Source organism: Anabrus simplex, chromosome 1 (genome assembly GCF_040414725.1).
Source record: "Anabrus simplex isolate iqAnaSimp1 chromosome 1, ASM4041472v1, whole genome shotgun sequence".
Lineage (NCBI taxonomy): Eukaryota > Metazoa > Arthropoda > Insecta > Orthoptera > Tettigoniidae > Anabrus > Anabrus simplex.
The window spans coordinates 401,609,275-401,633,440 of record NC_090265.1 but is presented as its reverse complement, the minus strand read 5'-3'; the positions used below and the strand labels follow the sequence as shown (position 1 = coordinate 401,633,440).

The window sequence follows — 24,166 nt, the reverse complement described above, 5'->3', positions numbered from 1 at the left end:
GCGTTCCTTGCCTTCAATTCATGTAATATGTTTTATTATATCGGTTATTACATTAAGCACCAGAATGTAATGCTTATTTTCTTACGCGTTCCCCTTTAAAATATTAGTATAATGTTGCTTCTGACACGAATAAGCAAATAAATACCCTCTCTCATGTTACGTAAGACAGCCGAAGTTCACCTGCCTAGAAACTGGGAAACTTGAGTTTGAATGAAAATTAATGCCCAAATCCAAAATTTGACTTATCTTAAAAGTTGCTTTCAATTGACTATGTGCTAATTGGAGTATATCTGACAAGTTGATCAACGTTAAAGAAAAAAAAACGTACAGTACTGTATCTTGCAGGTTGGACGCCGTGGTTAGTATTCCCTTCCCTCATCCCTAATTGAGCGTGCATGTCAATAAGCAAACGCCATGTACGGTACCTCAGTTTACTTCAAGGCTCATGCAAGAGAAATGTTTACTTGCAGTAAATTTGACACGTTCTTCCCACTCCTCCACCAGCCATCAACATCCGGTTCACCTCGCCTCACGACAAAGATCTGCAGCGATTAGTAATTTCAAACCAGCAACGCAGAGGCCGTTTTAGACAAATACAATTAATTACTATTCAATTCTTCAATAAAAAAAGCCATGGGAAACAAACTTTATATCGACATGAACTATCTCCAATGACTTTATGTCCAAAAAAGAATGTTGCATTACTTCATTTTTTACATGGCTCGTAAATAAGAAGTTCCACAAAATAATGTCTGAATTTCTATATTGCAGAGCTGACCTCAAAAACTTCATGCTGGAGTTCGGCGGCTTTGCGCCATATGTACGACTAGAGGCTGACTACGAGATGGACGGCAAAATCCTAGTACTGCCAGTGACAGGGAAAGGTCGCTGTAACATCACATTCGGTAAGTGGTGAGAAATTCGCTTTAAATACATATACTCAAACACATATCGATATTCACTCTACGTCTACCTAATAGATGTTTCGTGAATAAGATCTTACTGTTAGACTGCTGTGAAGTCATATTAAATGGGTTGAATATACCTTGAGTGGGTGTGTGGCATCCAGGGGCCGTATTCTCCTTGCATGCAAGGCATTCATTGCATGAGTTATGATAGGGTGAAGAACTGTCTGAAGTACGATTTGAGGTTGTTTCATGTCAAGTATTGACAATTTCATCTCTCAGAAGTTCAAAATTTCCGCGCGACTGCACTAGTTCCGTTGCTTGTTTACGTGTGGTGCTGGTGTAGTCTCATCATCTAATCCACTGTAGATAGAAAGAGAAAGCAAACTGAGAAGTTAAGGACGTAACGCATTCAATCTTTAAATAGCATTCGGTGGCAGACATAGTTCTGAAACTCTCCAAATGATGTCGCTGCAATTGAAATCTAGTCACCATCCATGCGCTACCATTTGCCATCTGTTAACAACTTGGAGAAAGTCGCCATGTCCAAGCTTACAGCGAGCGGTAACCACTGACTAGGGCCTATCCCATAGCGAGAACCCAACCTGACGAAAGTTACCACTGTCACTGGGGTGATTTACTTTCAGTGCTTAAGTAGTGGCTGACTCGGGAGTTCATTCATTGTGTTTTGTTGATTAGTGAATTCATTAATTGTGTGTTGTTTCTGTATTCCTCGTGTTCGATGTTTTATGTACAGCCTGTGACAATAAAGTTCGGTGAATGAAGTCAGAATGGTCGATCCGGCAACGCTGCACCTGCGTAGCAGCAAGTTTTGACCACCTGTTCCCAATGTTGTTCAGTTGAGCATCGTGTGTGTTTGACACAGTGCGTGTTTAGTGCGTTGGTTCTGAACTGCGAACAGGAATATGAACGACCAAAAGATCGATGTACAGTTTTGTTTTAAGCTTGGCAAGACACCGAAAGAAACGCATGCGATGCTGGTACGTGTTTATGAAGATCAAGCACTGTCTTTGAAGTGTGTGTACAAGTGGTTCGCCCGTTTTCGAGGAGGCCGGGAAAGTGTTTCTGACAACCCTCATAGCGGAAGACCGGCGACCGCCGTAGTGACGAAAACATTGAGAAGGTGAGGACATTAATCACGAACGATCGGCGATTAACTGTGCGCACGATAGCGGATGAACTGCAGATTAACCGTGAATCCGTGTGACAAATCGTTACCCAGAAGTTAGGGAAGAGGAAAACGTGTTCTCGTCTTGTGCCATATCACTTGACTGACGATCAGAAGCAGGCATGTTTAGAGGCTTCACATGATTTTGTCGAAACGGCGGATGCGACACCAAATTTCTTGAACTGTCTTGTCACTGAGGATGAAACCTGGTGTCTCAGTTCATGACAAAAAATTGGGTGGTGCAACTTGAACAAGCCACATACGCGCCAGATCTCAATCCTACATACTTCTTCCTATTCCCATGACTCAAACTCGCTTTGAAAGGAAAGAGATTTGACAACATTCCTGACGTCCAACGAAACGTGACGAGGCTTTTGAACACCATCCCAAAGAAAGCCTTCTTGCAAAGTTTCCAGGACATGTATCGCCGATTTCAGCAGTGCATAGTTATGGGAGGGGACTATTTCGAAGGACAGTAAGATCACTGTAGTGCATTGTTCATCTGTGTTGATAGTACAGCCAGGACTATTCACCGAACTTTATTTTCACAGGTTGTATTAACGATGGGCGAGTCTAAAACGGCCTGCCTCTGTGGTGTAGTGGTTAGTATGATTAGCTGTCACTCCCGGAGGCCCGGGTGGTTCGATTCCCGGCTCTGCCACAAAATTTTAAAAGTAGTACGAGGACTGGAACGGGGTCCACTTAGCCTAGTGATGTCAACTGAGTTTGATTCCCATCTCAGCCATCCTTGAAGTAGTTTTCCGTGTTTTCCCACTTCTCCTCCAGGCAAATGCCGGGTCGGAATCTAACTTAAAGCCACGGTCGCTTCCTTCTCCCCACAAGGCCCCTGTTCAGCATACCAGGTGAGGTCGCCCGAGCAAGGTACTACTCCTCCTTCCCAGTTGTCTCCCCAACTAAATGTCGCACGCTCCAGAGCACTGCCCTTGGGACGGTAGAGGTGGGATTCTTCGTTGAGTCCGAGGGAAAAGCCAACCCTGGAGGGTAAACGGATTAAGAAATAAATAAAAAAAGAAAGGTCTCTGAAAAGCTTTTTACAACCCATTCGTTTGATGAAAATTTAACATTTAAATTTAAGAAAAAAGAAAATAATTATGTTTGCACTTTCAATCCAGAAACTTACAGTAAAACTGCTTGGCTCTCACATAGTTTCATGTTGTTGAAAGATTGCTTGGTTCCAACAATGCGAGCAGCGAATGTATTGGTGAGACTTGCTATTGAGTGTCTGGATAACTTTGCCGCGAAAACTTAGTTGCGCAGACTGTCGATGGAGCGGCGGTGCTTGCAGGTCAGCTGAACTGTGTGCAAGCTAAATTAAAAGAAGTGGTTCCTGAGGTTGTATTCACCCACTGCTACGTGCACAAACTTAATTCTTTCTCAAGCTGTCATGTGCGAAAGAATGTCGTACGTACGTTCTTCACAACGACGAGTGGTTTTGCGACATTTTTTTAGCAGTTCTTCTAGGAGAATTAACCTGCTGGACAGTGTCCTCAGGAAAAGGTTTCCTAAGCTCTCTCCAACAAGGTGGAACTATTCCAGCCGATTAGTAGAGACCGTCGCGTAATATCGTGCTCCTCTCCAAGAGCTTTACGAAAGTATTTTGGAGGAACCTGGGAAAACATTACAATCAATGAGGCAAGCGGGTTTCTTGTGAAGTTAACCGAATTTCAGTTCAGTTTTCTTCTGAATATTTTAATGAAATGTTTTCATTGATTGATACCACATATAGGCCTAACATACTTCAAACTAAGACCCTAGACATCGTATTTTGCACCAGAGAAGTGAATATAAACTAAAGTGTCAGTAATGCGAAACAGTGGATTTGCTAATGCTTGGGACAGAACAGAAGAGACATTTGATCCATCAATGATAAAAGAAAGGAAGAAATTTCATTTTCAGTTAAAGATGAGTGGAGCCTATAGGAGGGTTTACCTGGAAATACACGATATTATTCTAGCAACGTTAAAATATCGCTTCTGTTCATTAGGAGGTTTGTCCTTCGCTGAAATGCTTGAGTGTAAGAAATTTTTACTTTTTCTGGCGATTTTCCTAAAGAGCAATTCAGTAAAGTGATTGAAGTCTATGGGAAATATTTTTATATAGTACGACTTAAATCGGAATTGAGGGCAATGTTCACTTGTGAACAGTTCAAAGATAAGACTGTGGCTCAAATCCAGAAATTCCTATTGACCAGTGATCTCCACAGCTTTATAAGTCAGAGTCATCTCTCTGCATTAGGAATGATGTTCATAGAAAAGGATCTTCTTGTTGAAATGAAAACACGTGAGGACTTCTGCAGTGATGTCACAAGGGAATTCTGTAAAGAGAATCGCAGGGTGGAGTTCACCTACATGTAATTAGGATGAGTGGAACTGGAATTTACTTACGGTACTACATTGTGCTACTCACTGGCATAGGCAGGGGCCGGACGCCCCCCCTCCAACAAATTTCCTGAACCTAGAGTGAGGATCGGCCGTTGTTTTTCGTACGGTATGAACAAATTAAGAACTTACGCCAAAATGTTAAATGAACGTAGCGACAACAGATCTACTAGCAAGGCTCAGTTGGGCCATACATAATTCTCCATATCTGTACTGCTTGAATGGAAGGAAAGCAATTAGCATTGTGATGCGCGGGGATATTCCCCTGTAGAAGTCTCAGTATTGGGAATATAACCGCGAGTTGACAAATGTCAAAAGATGAGAAGGGCAATTAGCAAGGGATTACCCTGTAGGGGGCCGAAACGTGACCACCGAGATAACGGGGGCCACGGCCAGAAACAGTTGCAAGCTTACAACATCGTGTCAGTTTTTGTATAAACTCGGTTTCTGGAAACAACAATGTTACGTGGTCGCGATTATCGGGTTGTACCGTGCTTGAGAAATGTACTGTATTTAACTTGCAGTGTTGGGAAGACTGTGACGGGATTGTGAGCTGCACGTTAGTTCATTTTGTGTAATATTAGTGACATTTTTAAAGATGGACTGTTTTATCATAAAGAAGCCAAAACTATGTACATACTCGGAAAGTTATGAAAAAGTATTGTATTCTAACAGCAGCACAAGCATGTAGTAGCAAGACATGATCGCGGATGTGTGTGTAAGTTCTATAGGTAGGCCTGTCTGTTTTGTCAGATGTCCGGGGACTGATTGGAACTTCAAATAGCACCATCAAAAGTGCGGGTAACTATTTCGTAATCGGCAGGCGGCTTTGGATTTGGTAGTAAGGATGTGACGACAAAAGGACAGGTGTTGATCGATGGTGATGCCTAGGTATTTCAAATTTGGTTGCGGACGAAGGAGGGGCCTTTTGATTTTGAGGCGGATATGAGCGGGATTTTGGGTGGTGGATAGGCGGCCACGATGGGGTCGGAGTAAGATGGATTGGGTTTTGGAGGGATTAATGCGCAGGGCTACACCAGGAAGTAAAGGATTTCAGGTAGGATTGAAGAATTCAGTTCATGGGTTGGACTGATGGGAGGGGAAAAAGGACTGCTGTATTGTCAAATTAGAACCGAGCTCGATAGCTGCAGTCGCTTAAGTGCGGCCAGTATCCAGTATTCGGGAGATAGTAGGTTCGAACCCCATTGTCGGCAGCCATGAAAATGGTTTTCCGTGGTTTCCAATTTTCACACCAGGCAAATGCTGGGGCTGTACCTTAATTAAGGTTATGGCCACTTCCTTCCCACTCCTAGCCCATTCCTGTCCCATCGTCGCCATAAGACGTATCTGTGTCGATGCGTCGTAACGCAACTAGCAAAAAAAAAAAAAAAAAGGCAAATTGGAGAAGCTGGACGGGGGAGGGTGGTTGCGGGATATCAGCTACAAAGAGAATGAAAAGCAACGGAGAGAGCGGAGAGCCTTGAGGAACTCCCAGAGAGACATCGGGAAGGATTGAGAGAGCCGACCTTGGATGGATATACAGGTGGTTCTGTTGTGTAGGTAAGAGGCAAAGAATAGGATGAAGTACAAAAATTTACTACTACTACTACTACTACTACTACTAAAACACTTTCATTCCTCCCTGGAAGGAGGATGTGGGTCTCTTAGACGGTGACATCGTCTCTTAGGCCGGAAGATTTATTCCGGTGAAGGAGATGCGCAGATAAGGTGGGGGGGGGGGGGGTGGCGGCCTTGACTTATACTAGAAACTGTCCCTGCATTCACCTTAGTGCAGGAGAATGGAAAACCACCAAAAACCATTCTCAGGACAGCCGACAGTTGGGGCCAGCCGTGAGGTTCAGCCCCGTCCCATCTCCCGAATGCAGAGGTGTACAGCCATGGTAGAGCCGTGGCTACCCCTCCTTTGCTCGGTTGGCCAGTCAGAGTGCAGAGCTGTTGAACCACGGACCAGCCGTGGCCACGAAATGGGCTGAAACCCACTCTGCATCTACTGACACAAAAACTTTCAATCTTCCTCTTTTTGCTGATGTGTGTTTGCTTTCTTGGTGTGAGAACTTAATTTAAATTTAGTATATACCTACTTTACAACAGATGTGGTCAAAAAGTTACATTCTATTGAAATTCACATTAAATCTGTGCATCATGTTCTTATGTTTTCTCTTATTTTTAATGCAGCTATACTCTTATACAGGATTCGATCTCCCTTTTCTCCACCTCTCCCCTTCCTTTCCTATTGGTTTCTCGAGGATAGATGTCTCTTTTATTCTACGTTTTCACTTGAAGAATGTTTATAACACCCTGGAGGTGTAATTTAATTGTGGCCTTAATTTTTTAATCTTTGTTGCCAAGTTTGTAAAAATCCTTATTATGCACTCTAGTCACTGTTATTGTATTACTGTTCTCTAAGAGTTGAAAACATTTTCTCAGATCAAAATATATGCGTTGTAATGTATTTTGTTAGAATTTGCCTGTTCTCCTGGTATTTTCTTTATTTGATGGTTCCTATAAAATTATTTATTACCTTGTACCTACCACGGAATCCTCTTGGTTCCCAGCACTGCTTCTCCACTCTGCTGTTGCTATTATTGACTTCCTTTCAAACACTTGAAAACAAAAGGCCTTTTAAATTTATGGTAACTATTTGATTGACTTGATCGGTTTGGCTGCCTATCTCACGCTGCATTCCACACTGAATAAGTCATATTCATTTGAAGTATATATATACATATATTACCAATTGCAACAATACATATAACATATAAATATGGTGTAACTCAATATGCATAATACAGATTATACAATCAAGTATCTCATAGACTATGAATCATTGTTGTGACAGAAACAATCAGACTATGACACGTGTCCATCAAGACTTCTCTGTGCATTCTTACCATTAGATGTTTCGTAGCACTTCTTCCAGACCTCTTATTAACACTTTCAGGATGATACCTATCACTGACAGCACCATGGATATCACTCTTTGCGGTTTAGTCGACAAATCTTCTTCATCTCCTCTCCCAGTGATTTGTGGCCTACTTATTAATATTCTCTGCCTGGCTGGTTTGAATGTTGTGATTCAGTGGGACAGCAATGTCTATAAAATAGGCCACTTTGGTACCCTTATCGAGAAGGACAACATCCAGACGATTTGCCAAGATTGTCTGGTCAGTTAAAATCCGATCTGTCCCAATATATTTTGTGTTCATCGTTTTCAGACATGTGGATAGTTGATGGTTTTAGTATGTCACACTCGGTTCTAGGAGTCCACATGACACTGCAAGTTCTTGATGCAGGATTTTGGCTACATCATTGTGCCTCTTAGTGCATTTTACACCAGCCAGCAGGAGATAGTCACCAATCATATGGTTTCTAGTCCTGAGGTGTATCTGCTGCATCATTCATCTGACACATTCTGTTTTAAAATTTGCCCTCTGAAGTTCCTTGTAGCAATGGCACGGTCTTGGATTCCAATGACCAATCCCTCAGTTTCACAAAAAAGTGAACCATATTTCGGCGATAAGTTTGACAATACAGGATCAACATAATGCTGGACTAGCTTATGGGGGGGTGTGAACCATGAAGTTATTTTTTCTTCCACATCTTACTGTGTTGATTGATTGAAATAAAATTCTCCCTGGTTATCAATAAGTCACATGGGCTGAACTATTGCACATTATGTAGGGTTTTTGCATCGATATACATCCGCCTCCAATGCGTAATGGTTAATGTTATTAGCTGTCATCCTGGGAGGCTCGGGTTCGATTCCCAGTACTGCCAGAAATTTAAGAATGGCAGGAGGGCTGGTATGTGGTTGAAATGGTACATGCAGCTCACCTCCAATGGGGGTGTGCCTGAAAAGAGCTGCACCACCTCGGAATGAGGACACGAGTTTGCATTTGCATCAATAAATATGTCAATCAGACATTTGTGCATCTTTAAATTTTTGTAAGGTTGTTCCTACAAATGTATCATACAAACAGTTGCAATTCTACTACTTGCTTTACGTCGCACCAAAACAGATAGGTCTTATGGCGAGGATGGGAGAGGAAAGGCCTGGGAATGGAAAGGAAGCGGTCGTGGCCTTAGTTAAGGTACAGCCCCAGCATTTGCCTGGTGTGAAAATGGGAAACCACGGAAAACCATTTTCAGGGCTGCCGACAGTGGGATTCGGACCCACTATCTCCCGGATGCGAGTTCACAGCTGCGCACTCCTAACCGCACGGCCAACTCGCCTGGTCAGTTGCAATTCGATACACATTGCACATTGGACACATGTTTACATGATTTTTACACTTGAAATAGGCCACATTACTGCATCCCAAAATATTTGCTATTCCTCCTAAAACCTCCCGGAGCCTATATCCTCATTCAGTCACCCCCTTGTAGTATGGGATTAGCCTCCGTATCTTTGGGCCGTAAGTCTAAGGTTTTTAGTAATTTCTATAAGGAGCGCTGGTGTTTCCCCTTGTTGCCTTTTGTTAATGGATGGTTATGTGCAGCCTTTCCTCTTTACTCTTAAGGCCATGTAGTATGGGTAATTATGCCCCTGTTTATCCTGTATTATTCAAAAGATAAATGTTCCTTGTCTTAGTTCCCTTTGGGAACAGTGACTGCTATTACTGTTGAGCAATGATGAACACTTTGATGTGTGGTCACCCGATGGGTTGCCTAGTGCAATTTTATTTTAAGTGTGTCATGAGAAACTGATTGCCTGTTTGAGGCTAGACTCTTGTATTTTGGAGCTCAGACTCCTGTGTAGTGTACCTGCTTGGAGCAAAACTTGCTCTTGCAAAATACTGTACCTGTCCTGAGAAATAATGCTCTACTTCATGTAAATTAACAACTTGGTAATTATATCAAGTTTTGTACCCGATTTCAGGACTTCTAAGTCCCAGATATTGTTAGAGCTGACAAGCTCATTATTAACCTGTTCTATTGTTTTGTTATTCATTCAGATTTTCTATCTCTGAATATTAAGAAAGGAAAGAAATAAAATTTCCAAATTTATTATGTTAAATGCTGCACTAAGTAATTCCTCATCCAGCCATTAAACTCAGAAGCTTCCGCTTCCTCTGTGAACCATGGAAACCCTGGAACAATTATTATTATAATATGTTTTATCAGAGTTTATTTGCCATTTCAGAAGACATGACTGAAATAACCTGCTCTTCTGTATTTTTTGAAGGTTAAGATTTAACATGACTTCCCAGTATGATGGAGTTTCACCTCGTTGATGATGTGATCTACCTGTGGGATCTTCAATATTCTGTGATACATCGGTTCATTGACGAAGTCTGTAGTGCCAACATTGGATACCGCAAATATAAAACACTTCACGACACACCAATGTTTCACTTGCGACCAAACTCCTTGCTTTCTTCAATCCTGTTTAGAAGGAATAATCAAAGATCTTCAAAATTAACAACCAGTATCATAGTATCACCTGCATTCTGAATGATACACTGGGGGTTACAGGTTCAAAAAGAAATTTCAGTCCCCTTTCCTTGCATCATAATACAGTACTCCTTCAGGTGTTGTGACTGAGGGATCTGCTTGTTGGTGCTTGTTCTTTAAAGGGGTCTAACATCTAAGGTCATCAGCGCACTGAGGGATCTATCAGACTAAGGCCCCACACATTGACAAAGTCTATAGTTTTGATTGTATTGAATAGGTGGAAGAAAAACAACCGAGCTCGATAGCTGCAGTCGCTTAAATGCGGCCAGTATCCAGTATTCGGGAGATAGTAGGTTCAAACCCCACTGTCGGCAGCCCTGAAAATAATTAAGGCCATGGCCGCTTCCTTCCCACTCCTAGCCCTTTCCTGTCCCATCGTTGCCATAAGACGTATCTATGTCGGTGCAACGTAAAAAAGCAACTAGCAAAGAAAAATAAAATTTATATTATTTTTTTATATAAATTACTTTCAATATGGATTTCACAATGATTCTTATAACTTGTAACACCAACGAGTTTCGTGCCTGGAGTCACAGTTGCATACAAGCTGTTTAAGAAACACACCTCTTGCAAATCTGACTTTGGTCTTGATTTCTACATCCAGATCCTATTCTTGCATTAGCCATCCTCCTAGGTTTTTGAAATGTGGCACCCTTTCAATAGTGTTTCCATCCAGGATGATAATATTGTTTATTTTCTGCATTTTGATAACCATGAATTTTGTTTTTGTAATGTTTCACTTGCGACCAAACTCTTTGCTTCCTTCGAGCCTGTTCAGAAGGAATAATTTAAGATCTTCAAAATTATCAACCAGTATCACGGTATCACCTGCATTCTGAATGATACGCTGAGGGTTACAGGTTCAAAAGGAAATTTCAGTCCCCTTTCTTCGTATCATATTATAATATAGTACTCCTTCAGGTGTAGTGACTGAGGTATCTATCAGAGTAAAGACACACTGACAAAGTCTGTAGTGCCAACCTTGGACACCGCTAACAAAAAACACTTCACAACACGTTAGCGAGTTTCGTGTCTGAAGTCACGGTTGCATACAAGCTGTTTAACACATTCACTGCGTATTAGCAGAGCGTGACATACCCGCCAACCTGAGCAAAATATTTGTGTGGGACTCTTTAAAAGTTGTAATTATCGAAGTTTTGTACGTTGGTAGGACGAGTTTTATCGAACTCGTGGACTTATCCCATTCATGCGCCTGGTGCATGACCTGCGCAGTGGTTGTAATTGAGAAGTAATACTGGTCACCAGACAGATCACGTGCCACACATGTTGGTAAATTACTGTGCATTATTTACCACGGATAGCAAACAAATGCTTAAAATATGTTACAAACATAAATATATTCATATTTACACTTCTCTATACAGAATGTGACAAACAAAAATGAAACACTTTGACAAATATAAGTGATCAGTATAACAACAAGAATGAAACCCTATAGCTAATACAAGCAATAAATCAATGTAACAACAGTCAGTCTTTCTTTAGCGAACAGTGGGAACTACAACAATGGCAATAAAGTAAAACTATAAATGAAGAGAATGGCCGTCTAGAAGTTAAATTTGTCCATCTTATTGGGTGGGTCTCCTGATATTAAAGGAACCACACTGTCGGCCATCTGAACAAAATATAAATAAAATGATAACATAAGCATCACGACGCAGTCAAAAGTGATTACTGCAAGTTCTTTCACGTTACTTATAAATATGATGCAGGAATAAATGACAATTAGAAGTTCTTTCATGTTATACACATATATGATGCACAAATAAATGACAATTACAAGTTCAGTTCTTTTACTGAACATACTACAGTAGTGGAATTTATTTATTTCAAAAGCGGAATCACTCGTAATTCTCTTGAAGTAATAACAAACAGAAAATGCAGTGTCTTACCTCACATTGAAGTGATCTTCCTGCTCAAAGATCCTATAAATGAATGATGACGTATGACGACAACTCTGGAGAGGAAATACGAAGGAAATGGAATACCCTTGTGCACATATGGCTACGGATGAATCTGCTAGTAGACTGGACTTACACAATGTGCGCGATGACAGTCAGAGCCTTTCTTACCATGCGGGAAACCTGTGATTCACATTTCCTAACAACCGTCCCATGACACGCTAGGCGCATGCTCCGCACGTGCTTATAAAGTAGCATCACGCGCCCAGCGCATGATCCGCACTGAACATGTTAAGAAGCACACCTCTTGCGAATCTGACTTTGATTTTGATTTCTACATCCAGATCCTATTCTTGCAAGTAACCATTTGAGAAAGATGTCTATCAATTCTCAAATAGAATATTAAAAAGCCTATTAATAAGAGCATAGCTGAATTAAAATACATCAAATGCATTCTTCCATAGTATGAGTAAGATTAAAATCATTATATTGCTCTGTATATTTCCAAAAGATAAAGGATAAAATTGAACTTCGTGCCAATTTTCCATGGAAATTCTAATTGGCATATCAAAATAATGTTTATCAGTTTAAACATAAGTAAATATTCAAAATACAAGAAACAAGAAGCTTCTCATTCACAAATGAAGATATTTTCAGAGAAATCCAACTGCTTCAGCAAGGAAAAGCAGCAGGAAGTGATCAAATTACTGGGGAGGTATTGAAGACAATGGGGTGGTATATAGTGCCTTATTTAAAATTTCTCTTTGACTATGTCATAAATAATAGTGTGATACCAAAGGAATGGAAGGAATCTATAATAATACCAATTTATAAAGGAAAGGGTGATAAAAGGAAACCAGAGAACTACAGACCAATCAGCCTGACCAGTATAGTTTGTAAAATACTGGAGAGTTTAATAGCAAAGTACATCAGAGGGATATGTGATGATAAAAATTGGTTCATGAGGAGCCAGTATGGATTTAGAAAGAAATTTTCTTGCGAGGCACAACTGGTGGGATTTCAGCAGGACATATCAGATCAGTTAGATTCAGGAGGCCAGTTAGATTGCATAGCAATAGATCTTTCCAAAGCCTTTGATAGAGTGGAACATGGAATATTATTAAAGAAATTGGAGGGAATAGGATTGGACGTAAGGGTTATACGTTGGATAAGAACATTTCTAAATTCAAGGGTTCAGAAAGTCAAAGTAGGAAATAATATATCACAGGAAGAGAAAGTCTGGAAGGGAATTGCACAGGGTAGTATAATCGGTCCGTTACTTTTCTTAATATACGCAAATGACTTAGGGAACAATATAACATCGAAAATAAGATTGTATGCAGATGACATAATTGTTTACAGGGAAATAAATAACATTGAGGATTGTTCAGAATTACAAAGGGACCTTGACAGTATCCAAGAGTGGGTTGAAGAAAATAATATGAAGATTAATGGAGGCAAATCAACTGTTACAACATTTACAAACAGGAGCTTTAAAACTGAATTTGAATATACTTTGGATGAGGTAGTTATCCCAAAAGATGGCAAGTGCAAATACTTAGGTGTGAGATTTGAAAGTAATTTGCACTGGAAGGGTCATGTTGATGACGTTGTTGGGAAAGCATACAGATCGTTGCATGTCATAATGAGGCTACTTAAAGGATGCAACAAAGAATTAAAAGAAAAAAGTTACTTAAGTATGGTTCGTCCATTATTGGAATATGCAAACAGTGTTTGGGATCCTCACCAAGAATACCTAATAAAAGAACTAGATGGTGTGCAGAGGAAAGCAGCAAGGTTTGTAACAGGGGATTTCAGGAGAAAGAGTAGTGTATCAGAAATGTTAAAGGAACTTAGGTGGGAAACTTTAAGTAAGAGAAGGGAGAAAAGTAGACTTATAGGATTATATAGAGCCTATACAGGAGAAGAAGCATGGGGAGATATCCGTGAGAGGCTTCAGTTGGAAAATAATTATATTGGTAGAACTGACCACAAGTACAAAATTAGAAGGAATTTTAGCAGAAGCGATTGGGGTAAATTTTCTTTCATTGGGAAGGGCGTGAAGGAGTGGAACAGTTTACCAAGGGTAGTGTTTGATCCTTTTCCAAAATCTGTACAGATATTCAAGAAGAGAATAAACAACAACAGAGATAATAAATTAAATGTTAGAGGGCATTCGACCAGTGCAGGATATTGTAAATAATAAATGTGTGTGATTAAATTAATTCCATCCCCTGGTCTAAGGAGTTTGGACAGCCCAAGTAGGGGACTGCCTGTAGGGGTGAAGTACAGTGGGGACTTCGAGGGCCCTGGGACCGCTACGGTAGCTGTGAAGGCCCTTCAGGAACTCTGAAAAGTGGTGGCAAAAGGGGCTCTGGTTAAGACGCAGCAGGTCGTTATGCTACTTAGGTTCCAAAATGGGTAAAATATAAATAGGTAAATAAATTCATTGTTAATTTTAATCTTATACCAGTTGTATAGTATTATTAGACGTAATTTCACATACCGTACTGTATATGAGTTGACTATGTTTGTAAGATATTATAAGTAGAATTTTGTAAACAATATAAATTTATTAAGGATGATGTGTGTGTTTAATAGAAAAAAATATTAGCGTAAATTGTATAATATTGTATTCTAGGAAAATTTTCTTCGTCTCCTGTTAATTTAAAATTTAGTGCTTGACAATAATGTATTTTAGTGTACCATTTGCCACCAAGGTAGACACCTCATTTGCAAATAAAGAGATTTTGATTTGATTTTGACATATATTCTGACATGAAACAAGTCTGAAACTCTTATATTATAAAACTGGTTTATATGTGATCTCACAGTGTACACGATATACCAAATTGGAACTGAGACCTTAGTTCGAAGGCCTATTTTACAGCAGCTGTTTTTAGAAGCGTATGTACTGTATGTGTACTACACTTTAGGGTTAAGTGAACTTTGTAATGATAACTACTGTAATATTACGTTTATGTTAAGTCAAAAATCTAAAATATCTCACTTAGTGAGACCATATTATTCTAAGAAGAGACTAGACAACCTACTCTGCTGAGAATTTGTCTTGGTATGGTCTGGTATGTAAAATATTTACAAATGGAAATTTCTCAATAAGTCCCTCAAATAAGACGTTTTCTTCATTACCTAACCTTCAGAGAATGTCTGCAAAAGATTTGAGAACACAAAGCATAACATTGTCTTGCTTTCTTGTTCCAGATGATATGGAAACGAGGCTTGGTCCTAAAGGCAAATCCACCAAGAAGAATGGAGATAGTTATTTTGACGTCACAGATTTCAAACTGGATATCTTTTCTTTGGGAAAACTCTCTTTTAACTTCGAGAATCTTTTCAATGGTGACAAAACTCTCGGTGGGTATATTCAACACCATACCTAAAATTCCTATTTAGGCTATAATCAGCGCGAGATGACATGTATGTATGTATGTATGTATGTATGTATGTATGTATGTATGTATGTATGTATGTATGTAAGGTGGTGGTGGTGGTGGTTATCGTTTAAGGAGGAAGTAAAAGTGGGCACCCATCCTCTCTTAAACACTAATCAGATATGAAAGGAAAAAAAGCAGTCCTTCAAACAATGAAGGTACCTTCAAAAGAAATATAAGTCTCACAAAGGGCGTGATAGTAAAAGACTCACTAGCGTCACAAACCTAATACCGCCAGGGCGGGAGAAGAACAAGCATTAACAAAGGAAAGCCGGATAGGAGAGGTGAAAGTAAAGAACCTAGGAGAAGTTCTACTGCAATCAATCAATCAATCAATCAATCAATCAATCAATCAATCAATCAATCAATCAATCAAATACTGATCTGCATTTAGGGCAGTCGCCCAGGTGGCAGATTCCTTATCTGTTGTTTTCCTAGCCTTTTCTAAAATGATTTCAAAGAAATTGGTAATTTATTGAACATCTCCCATGGTAAGTTATTCCAATCCCTAACTCCCCTTCCTATAAACGAATATTTGCCCCAATTTGTCCTCTTGAATTCCAACTTTATTTTCATATTGTGATCTTTCCTGCTTTTAAAGACGCCACTCAAACTTATTTATCTACTAATGTAATTCCACGCCATTTCTCCGTTGACAGCTCGGAACATATCATTCATGATATAGATGTTGATTCCCATAGGGAATCAGAAATATTTGTTCCGAATGAGTAAATTTATAATACCAATATAAATGGTCCGTTATTGGACATTATAAATTTTCCAGCTAACTCATTCCTGGTTGCCAGCGTTTCGCCCCCGTGTGCTAGGCTGGGCTCATCAGTTGGTACCTAGCACACCTACCAAGACGCTGGCTAGTGCATACTGTGGAGGCCACTGCGTAGGCTAACTGTAGCCACCGGCAGTGCCAATGCACTACGAGACACTTTGTCCCACTACAAAAAATTGATGCCTGCTTGGCCATCAGATGATATAGATGTTGATTCCCATAGGGAATCAGAAATATTTGTTCCGAATGAGTAAATTTATAATACCAATATAAATGGTCCGTTATTGGACATTATAAATTTTCCAGCTAACTCATTCCTGGTTGCCAGCGTTTCGCCCCCGTGTGCTAGGCTGGAAAATTTATAATGTCCAATAACGGACCATTTATATTGGTATTACATATCATTCAGTCGAGCAGCTCGTCTCCTTTCTCCCAGTTCTTCCCAGCCCAAACTGTGCAACATTTTTGTAACGCTACTCTTTTGTCGGAAATCACCCAGAACAAATTGAACTGCTATTCTTTATTTTCTATTTTTTTGCCAGTTCTTGAATCAAGTAATCCTGCTGAGGGTCCCACACAGTGGAACCATACTCTAGTTGGGGTATTACCAGAGACTTATATGCCCTCTCCTTTACATCCTTACTACAACCCCTAAACACCCTCATAACCATATGCAGAGATCTGTACCCTTTATATACAATCCCATTTATGTGATTACCCCAATGAAGATATTTTTTTATATTATCGCCTAGATACTTACAATGATCCCCAAAAGGAACTTTCACCCCATTAACGCAGTAATTAAAACTGAGAGGACTTTCCCTATTTGTGAAACTCACAACCTGACTTTTAACCCCGTTTATCAACATACCATTGACTGCTGTCCATCTCACAGCATTATCGAGGTCACATTGCAGTTGCTCACAATTTTGTAACTTATTTATTACTCTATAGAGAAAAACATCATCCGCAAAAAGCCTTACCTCTGATTCCACTTCTTTACTCATATCATTTACATATATAAGAAAACATAAAGGTCCAATAATACTGCCTTGAGGAATTCCCCTGTTAATTATTACAGGGTCAGATAAAGCTTCACCTACTCTAATTCTCAGAGATCTATTTTCTAGAAATATAGCAACCCATTCAGTCACTCTTTTGTCTAGTCCAATTGCACTCATTTTTGCCAGTAGTCTCCCATGATCCACCTTATCAAATGCTTTAGACAGGTCAATCGCGATACAGTCCATTTAACCTCCTGAATCCAAGATATCTGCTTCAGTGGAACAACCTTTCCTAAAACCGAACTGCCTTCTATCGAACCAGTTATTAATTTCACAAACATGTCTAATATAGTCAGAAAGAATGCCTTCCCAAAGCTTACATGCAACACATGTCAAACTTATTGGCCTGTAATTTTCAGCTTTATGTCTATCACCCTTTCCTTTATACACAGGGGCTACTATAGCAACTCTCCATTCATTTGGTATAGCTCCTTCATGCAAACAATAATCAAATAAGTACTGCAGATACGGTACTATATCCCAACCCATTGTCTTTAGTATATCCCCACAAATCTTATCAATTCCAGCTGCTTTTCTAACTTTCAACTTTTGTACCTTATTGTACAAGTCATTGTTATCATATGTAAATTTTAATACTTCTTAAGCATTAGTCTCCTCCTCTATCTGGACATTATCCATGTAACCAACCATCTTTACATACTGCTGACTGAATGCTTCTGCTTTTTGAAGGTCCTCACATAGACACTCCCCTTGTTCATTAATTATTCCTGGAATGTCCTTCTTGGAACCTGTTTCTGCCTTAAAATGCCTACATATACTCTTCCATTTTTCACTAAAATTTGTGTGACTACCAATTATGCTTGCCATCATGTTATAGATAGCTGCCTTCTTTGCTAGATTCAATTTCCTAGCAAGTTCCTTCAATCTCTCCTTACTTCCACAGCCATTTCCAACTCTATTTCTTTCCAATCTGCACCTCCTTCTTCAGTGGAAATAAGGCCAGACTCAGCTAGGGGCCTCGTGATTGCCAATTCATGCTCACAAGAGGAGAGCCCATGAGAGTTACCCATTTCAGTTGTGTCTTACGACAGGTTGACAATACCAACCCCTCATGAGGTAGTATGTATGTTTGCTCTCTACACAAGGACAAAGGATAAATTCACAGTGTCTTCTGCCTGTCATAAGAGGTGATTAAAAGGCAGATCCTAGAGGTTCTGAACTTGGCGACGAAGTGGTCCATTATTGCTTCCACTTAATTTTGTCAGGCTCGTCACTTTTTTTCTTTCCCATTGCTTGGTCAATTCTTGTTTGACCTTGACGGTATTAGGTTTGCAAAAGCTATGAAGTCTTTAATTTCCACAACCTTCGGGCCCTTCCCTTTTCATTTGCCGGTTCATTCATTCTTCAAAAATCTAATTATCACTTGAAATAAAATTTAAGAAATGGGCTAAAATGGATTCATTATAGAAAGAATTCATACTACGTCCAATAGATGTGAAGCATCAAATAACTTTTTTTTGGTATTAATAAAACAGCTGGCAGAAATTTGTGGTCAATGTGGGTAAAAACGAAGACCTCAGGAAAAATTGTTTTTTTTTTTTTTTGCTATTTTGTTAAGTTAAACATTAATGTCCTTTCCAGAATAGAATTCAATAACAAATAAAAAATGAAAAGAGAGAAACCTGAAAATTACTATCAGATTGCAAGTAATGCCATTGGGTGATTCACTTAGTCCATGAAGATTCAGTTTCCATACCCGGACTCCAAATTTGTCTTTAACTAAGGTTATCACACATAGAATATCATCAGCCACCGAATGGACCCTTAATCGAACCAAAACAACTTGCGGTTATATCTGAACCGATTCATTACACACACACGCGCGCGCGCGCGCGCCCTCATTTACTTCGCAAGTTAACTTGCTCCTTGGCAAGGCATGGTGCTCCAAAATTCAATGTTATCAATCCCTAATATCTCTGTAACATACATGATCGCACCATGTTTTGTCACCACCAGACACCCAGAAATAAAGTTAATTAATTATTTGAAATTATATAGAATATTGATCCACTGAACTGCAATATTTATAAAATATAATTAAAAACTTGAGTTTACATTAAAGTTAATGCACAAATAACTTTCAGGTTATGTTAGTTTATAATAGACCAATTTAAATTGAACAAACCAATAAGCACAGATTTCAGAACATGAATCTTATCGCTTCACTGAATAATAATTAAACTGATTTGATCTGAACATTTTTGAACGGTACCAACAAACTGAACTGAAAAGAGTAACGTCAATAGATGGTGTCATAATAAGCATCAGCATGTTATCAACAACAATTAATGTGAATTTATTAAACATATGGTCTTCATCAAAAGTGGAAAACATAGTTCATTACAATAATCATGACCACTACTGTGGTAAGAAACCAGGAGAAACGTCTCATTCATATAAGAGAACTATTCGTTGTTTGTTTCAGTAATCACATCCATCATCTTGACCATTAGAGAAATGTGCTATTCAAAACTATGATCAAAGCAAAGCAAAGACACCTCCTTACATGCCATGGAGGCCCTTGGAGGAGTGTAAGGTAAAGGAGTCCACCATTGTTAATATCGGCACGTGATGGAGTAGAGTGGTTAGCTCTACACCCGGCCGCCTTTGCCCCAGGAATTAACCTGGTACTTATTTCTGGTGTAGGCTGAGTGAACCTCAGGGCCATATGCACCTCCAGAAGTGGAAATCTCGTTTCTTAAATTTTTACGACTTCCTAGCACACGTGGGCGAAACACTGGCAACCAGGAATGAGTTAGCTGGAAAATTTATAATGTCCAATAGTGGACCATTTATATTGGTATTATAAATTTACTCATTCGGAACAAATATTTCAGATTCCCTATGGGAATCAACATCTTTGTCATCTTCCTGATGGGGTTCGAACCCACGTCCTTCCGGGTGAACCGAGCACGCCTTTACCACCTCGGCCAGGCAGCCCCTAAAACTATGATCAATACTATCATAAACAGAATTACATTTTTATATCAAACATTTAACTTTAGTGATCAACATCAATAAAAATTAGCTAACGCACTATCATCGCAGACTAAACTGATCATGAAATGATTATCCACAAAATGTTAACTCTCACTGGAATAAACCAACCACTGGTCCTTGCAGACTGAGCTAACCGTCTAATTGAACTCATGAATGTAGGTAAAATAACCATCATCAAATATAAACCAACTTTGTAAACTAGTGACCTCTCTCATGGGAACTTAGTGTAAGCGGTCGTAGCCTTCTTTAGGTGATCCGGACCATCTCATAACATCATCATATCGGACATCTAACTCCATGGCCGAGTGGTCACCATCTTGGCCTTCGGTTATTGTTAGAGCCCAGGGTTCAATTCCTGGCAGGGTCAAGGGATATTAATCAGGAAAATTTACTTTCTTTGGCTCAGGGACTGGGTGTTCATGCTGTCTCTGACATTTCTGTAATTTGTATACTAAACACAACACTATCCTCCACCATACTAACATGTAGTTTCTTATAAATAGCAGACACTGTCCCCCTTGTCAGTGGTGGTGGTGGTGGTGATTATTATTTTAAGAGGAAGTACAACTGAGCAACCATCCTCCATACCTCCTAACCAGAGGCCTATCAACGGCTGCACCAGGCTAGCATTAGTCACTTTAGAATCTTATTAACACATCCAATATACTAACCTGTTCAGCTGTTTACTAAGACCCGACTCATAACCCTCCAAGCAGTATATTCCTAATTTTTAAGGATAGTTCACCAATTGGCATAGTTTATTTGGCATGGCTCAGGCCAACTGAGTGGTCATTGACTGAACTGCCAAAGAATTGGTCTTTAAAGAAGGATGCTTCAGTACAACCCAAATCACTTACATATTTGTTTTAACATGTTTCAGGTGAGTCCATGAACAAGATTATGAATGAAAACTGGAAAGACATGTGGGCGGAGCTGAGGCCATCCTTCGAAAAAACATTCTCAGCTGTCTTCAGAGAGTATGCTCACCGCCTGTTTAGTAAAGTGCCCATGAAAGACATTTTCTTAGACTGAGCAAGAACGACAGGCCATGAATACTTTTAGGTTAAGTCAATATTCCACCTTTACAATACCATAAGTTTATTGTCTATTTATTTAAACAACATTATTAACTATGACGGGACATGTTTCGTCTAACTTGTCGACATCATCAACCGTAAGATATTTAAAAAGCACAAAAAAGACAAGGACAGAACAACACATTAAAATAAATCGGGTTGCCGAACATGTCAACCAAAATAGCAAGTATGTTCCAGATTGTTCCAAGTACAAACATTCAAAAGCTGTTGATGAACAAAATTAAAATCATACACATGAAACGATACAGTAAAGCTTGCTTGTTAAAGTTCTTCTTGAGGGTGCCGTTGACATGCAGCATTCAGGTGCATCGGCAAAAGCTGATAATGAAGTGCATAATGTTATTTGTAGCAGAAAAAAGACGATCAACGAGTATGTGTAGGGAATCCAGTGAGAAGATGTAAAGAACGTCATATTGGTGCAAGGTTGACATTTCTTATTAAAACTAGGTGGAATATCAGATTGTATGACGTACATAAAAATACAGTGGACGGCCCTAGAATGAGAATAAAGATTATTATAAAAATTGAGAAACTTGAAATTAAGCAAGCTTTTACAATATAAAAACAAAAGAATGAAAAAAGGAAGATTGTGGCACATCTGATTACTTGCGTTCTCACTTCTCAAAGAGTAATTAGCTTAGCATAGGTTTTTTTTTTCTGACAGAGGATGAACTCTGGAGGACGTGTGTGATGGGAGCCGGTGTGAGGGGAAATTAGGGGAAGGTTGGAATCAATAGATGGGGAGCGATCATGTGGAAGCTTGTTTGAATGTTTAATGTGTTGTTCTGTCCTTCTCTTTTTTGTGCTTTTTCTTAAATATCTTACGGCTGATGATGTCTACAAGTTAGACGAAACGTGTCCCGTCATAGTTAATAATGTTGTTTAAATAAATAGACAATAAACTTATGGTATTGTAAAGGTGGAATATTGACTTAACCTAAAAGTATACGTACGACAATACGGACTTTACGATGAAATTTATGTTATGTAAGGCCATGAATATTCCTTTCCAGGCACTGAATATCTTTGTCATTGAAGGCACGACTATTTTATAAGAAGAATGAATGAAGACATAAAAATTAAACCATGTCATGTGGGTGATTTACAGTTCCTTTCTTCCATCAGACGTTTTAATAAACACCACCATCATACATGTGACAGCCAAACAGCAGAAGTGAAAATCCTACTACAGTTCAAACAAAACTTTATGATGCATGAAGTGATACTGTATGTAATTTGTGTTAAAATAAAATGTGAATATTGAAGTACAAGTTTGCTTATTTGTATTTCTTGATGGATGGAGTATTTTGGCCCCTGTCTCTTGGCACCACAGGCCAGAACAAAATAAAGCTTCCATTCACATCTCAGCCTCGTTTATAGCTGTGATAGTATCAAAGCTGCTGTGGTGTGCGTGCTGCTGAGAAATAACATTGAAGCATGTCTACTACATCTGAATGTTACAAAAGGTGCTTTGCATAAGGGCAGTTGTACTGCAATAGCACTCTCTTGCCCAGTGAGGAAAGCATGCCAAACTACTTCATTCCTCATCATGCCTTGTACACCACATTATGATGCAGCCATTGGTATTTGCGGCTTCCCTCCACATAACCTTTGGTGGTACATTTTGACGACCCAACCACACTCCGGGCATATGCCTTAATAGACAACAAGTAAGATTTGATGCTGAACTCCAACAATACATTGAAGTTAATGGACTACAACATGATGAAAAGCATACTTATTGCAGAAAGGTTGTGTATATACATATTTTTTTCAATATATGGGTGCTTCTGAAATACTATGTTCGAATACTCCCATCCTCTAGTTCTCAATAATCTCAAACTGAGGAGAAAATGAATGAATGAATGAATGAATCAATCAATCAATCAATCAATTAATTAATTAATTAATTAATCAAACAGTCAATCACCACATCTGCATTTAGAGCTATCGCCCAAGTGGCAGAATCCCTATAAGTTGTTTATCAAGTCTCTTCTCAAATTATTTCAAAGAAGTTGGATTTCTTAAATGTCTCCCTTGGTAAATTATTCCAATGCCTGGTTTCTCTCCCTATAAAAATGCATATTTGCTCCAATTTTTCCTTCATAATACAAACTCAATCTTCATCTTTTAAAACATCTAAGCAAGCATATTTGTTTACTAATGTCATTCCATTCCAGCTCTCTTCTGACAGCTTAAAACATGCAGCTTAACTAAGGTTAAGTTGAATGGAGAATCCCACCTTCCAATACTTACCTTTTTGTTATTGCTAGTCTATGTAATTATGTAACAACTTAAAATCTAATTACAATATTAAAAAGTACATGTTTCATACCTAATGTGGAAAATCTTTAGCTAAAAAGATACAAAATTTGGCATAAACAAAATAAAAAACTTGATGATAATAAATAATACGATATAATATTCCTTCATGTTGGGTTAAAACCTCAACATATCAATGTTCAAGTTTCATATAAAAAATCTGATGTAAGGGATCTTCTTTCTTCAAAAGCTGGAGAGGTATGTACTTTTAGTATCTTGAGTATAGACTTAAAATGTAAAACTTTAAAATACGATGATCGGGGGAAACTCCTAAAGAATAACACAGGGTGAACTTTAATAAATCCAACAAACTGCAGGGACTTTTTCCTGACTGGAAATGGAGGAAAAAATGTCCTATGAACATGTGTCCGGAAATGCATCGTTGCGACGGTAGATGGCACTGAAACTGACACATCCCACTCTGACGAGTTTTTGACATGCTCTATTGGTGAAAAATATCTAATCCCCTCCATGGGAATTTAGAATTTTCCATTCGGAATTGCTAGGCGGGCAATAATTCCATTGTGGAGATT

General features: G+C 39.1%; 1 protein-coding gene across 1 annotated transcript in view; it reads left to right on the top strand.

Annotated features, from left to right (window-relative positions):
* Positions 1–22,582, top strand: part of LOC136866581 (protein takeout) — a 98,995-nt gene extending 76,413 nt beyond the window's left edge. The window contains exons 4-6 of the mRNA XM_067143680.2: positions 772–905; positions 15,113–15,265; positions 21,095–22,582. Coding sequence (XP_066999781.2) covers positions 772–905; positions 15,113–15,265; positions 21,095–21,246 — 439 coding nt within the window. The 3' untranslated portion in view covers positions 21,247–22,582. The remainder of the gene's footprint in view (positions 1–771; positions 906–15,112; positions 15,266–21,094) is intronic.
* The last annotated feature ends 1,584 nt before the right edge of the window (positions 22,583–24,166 follow it).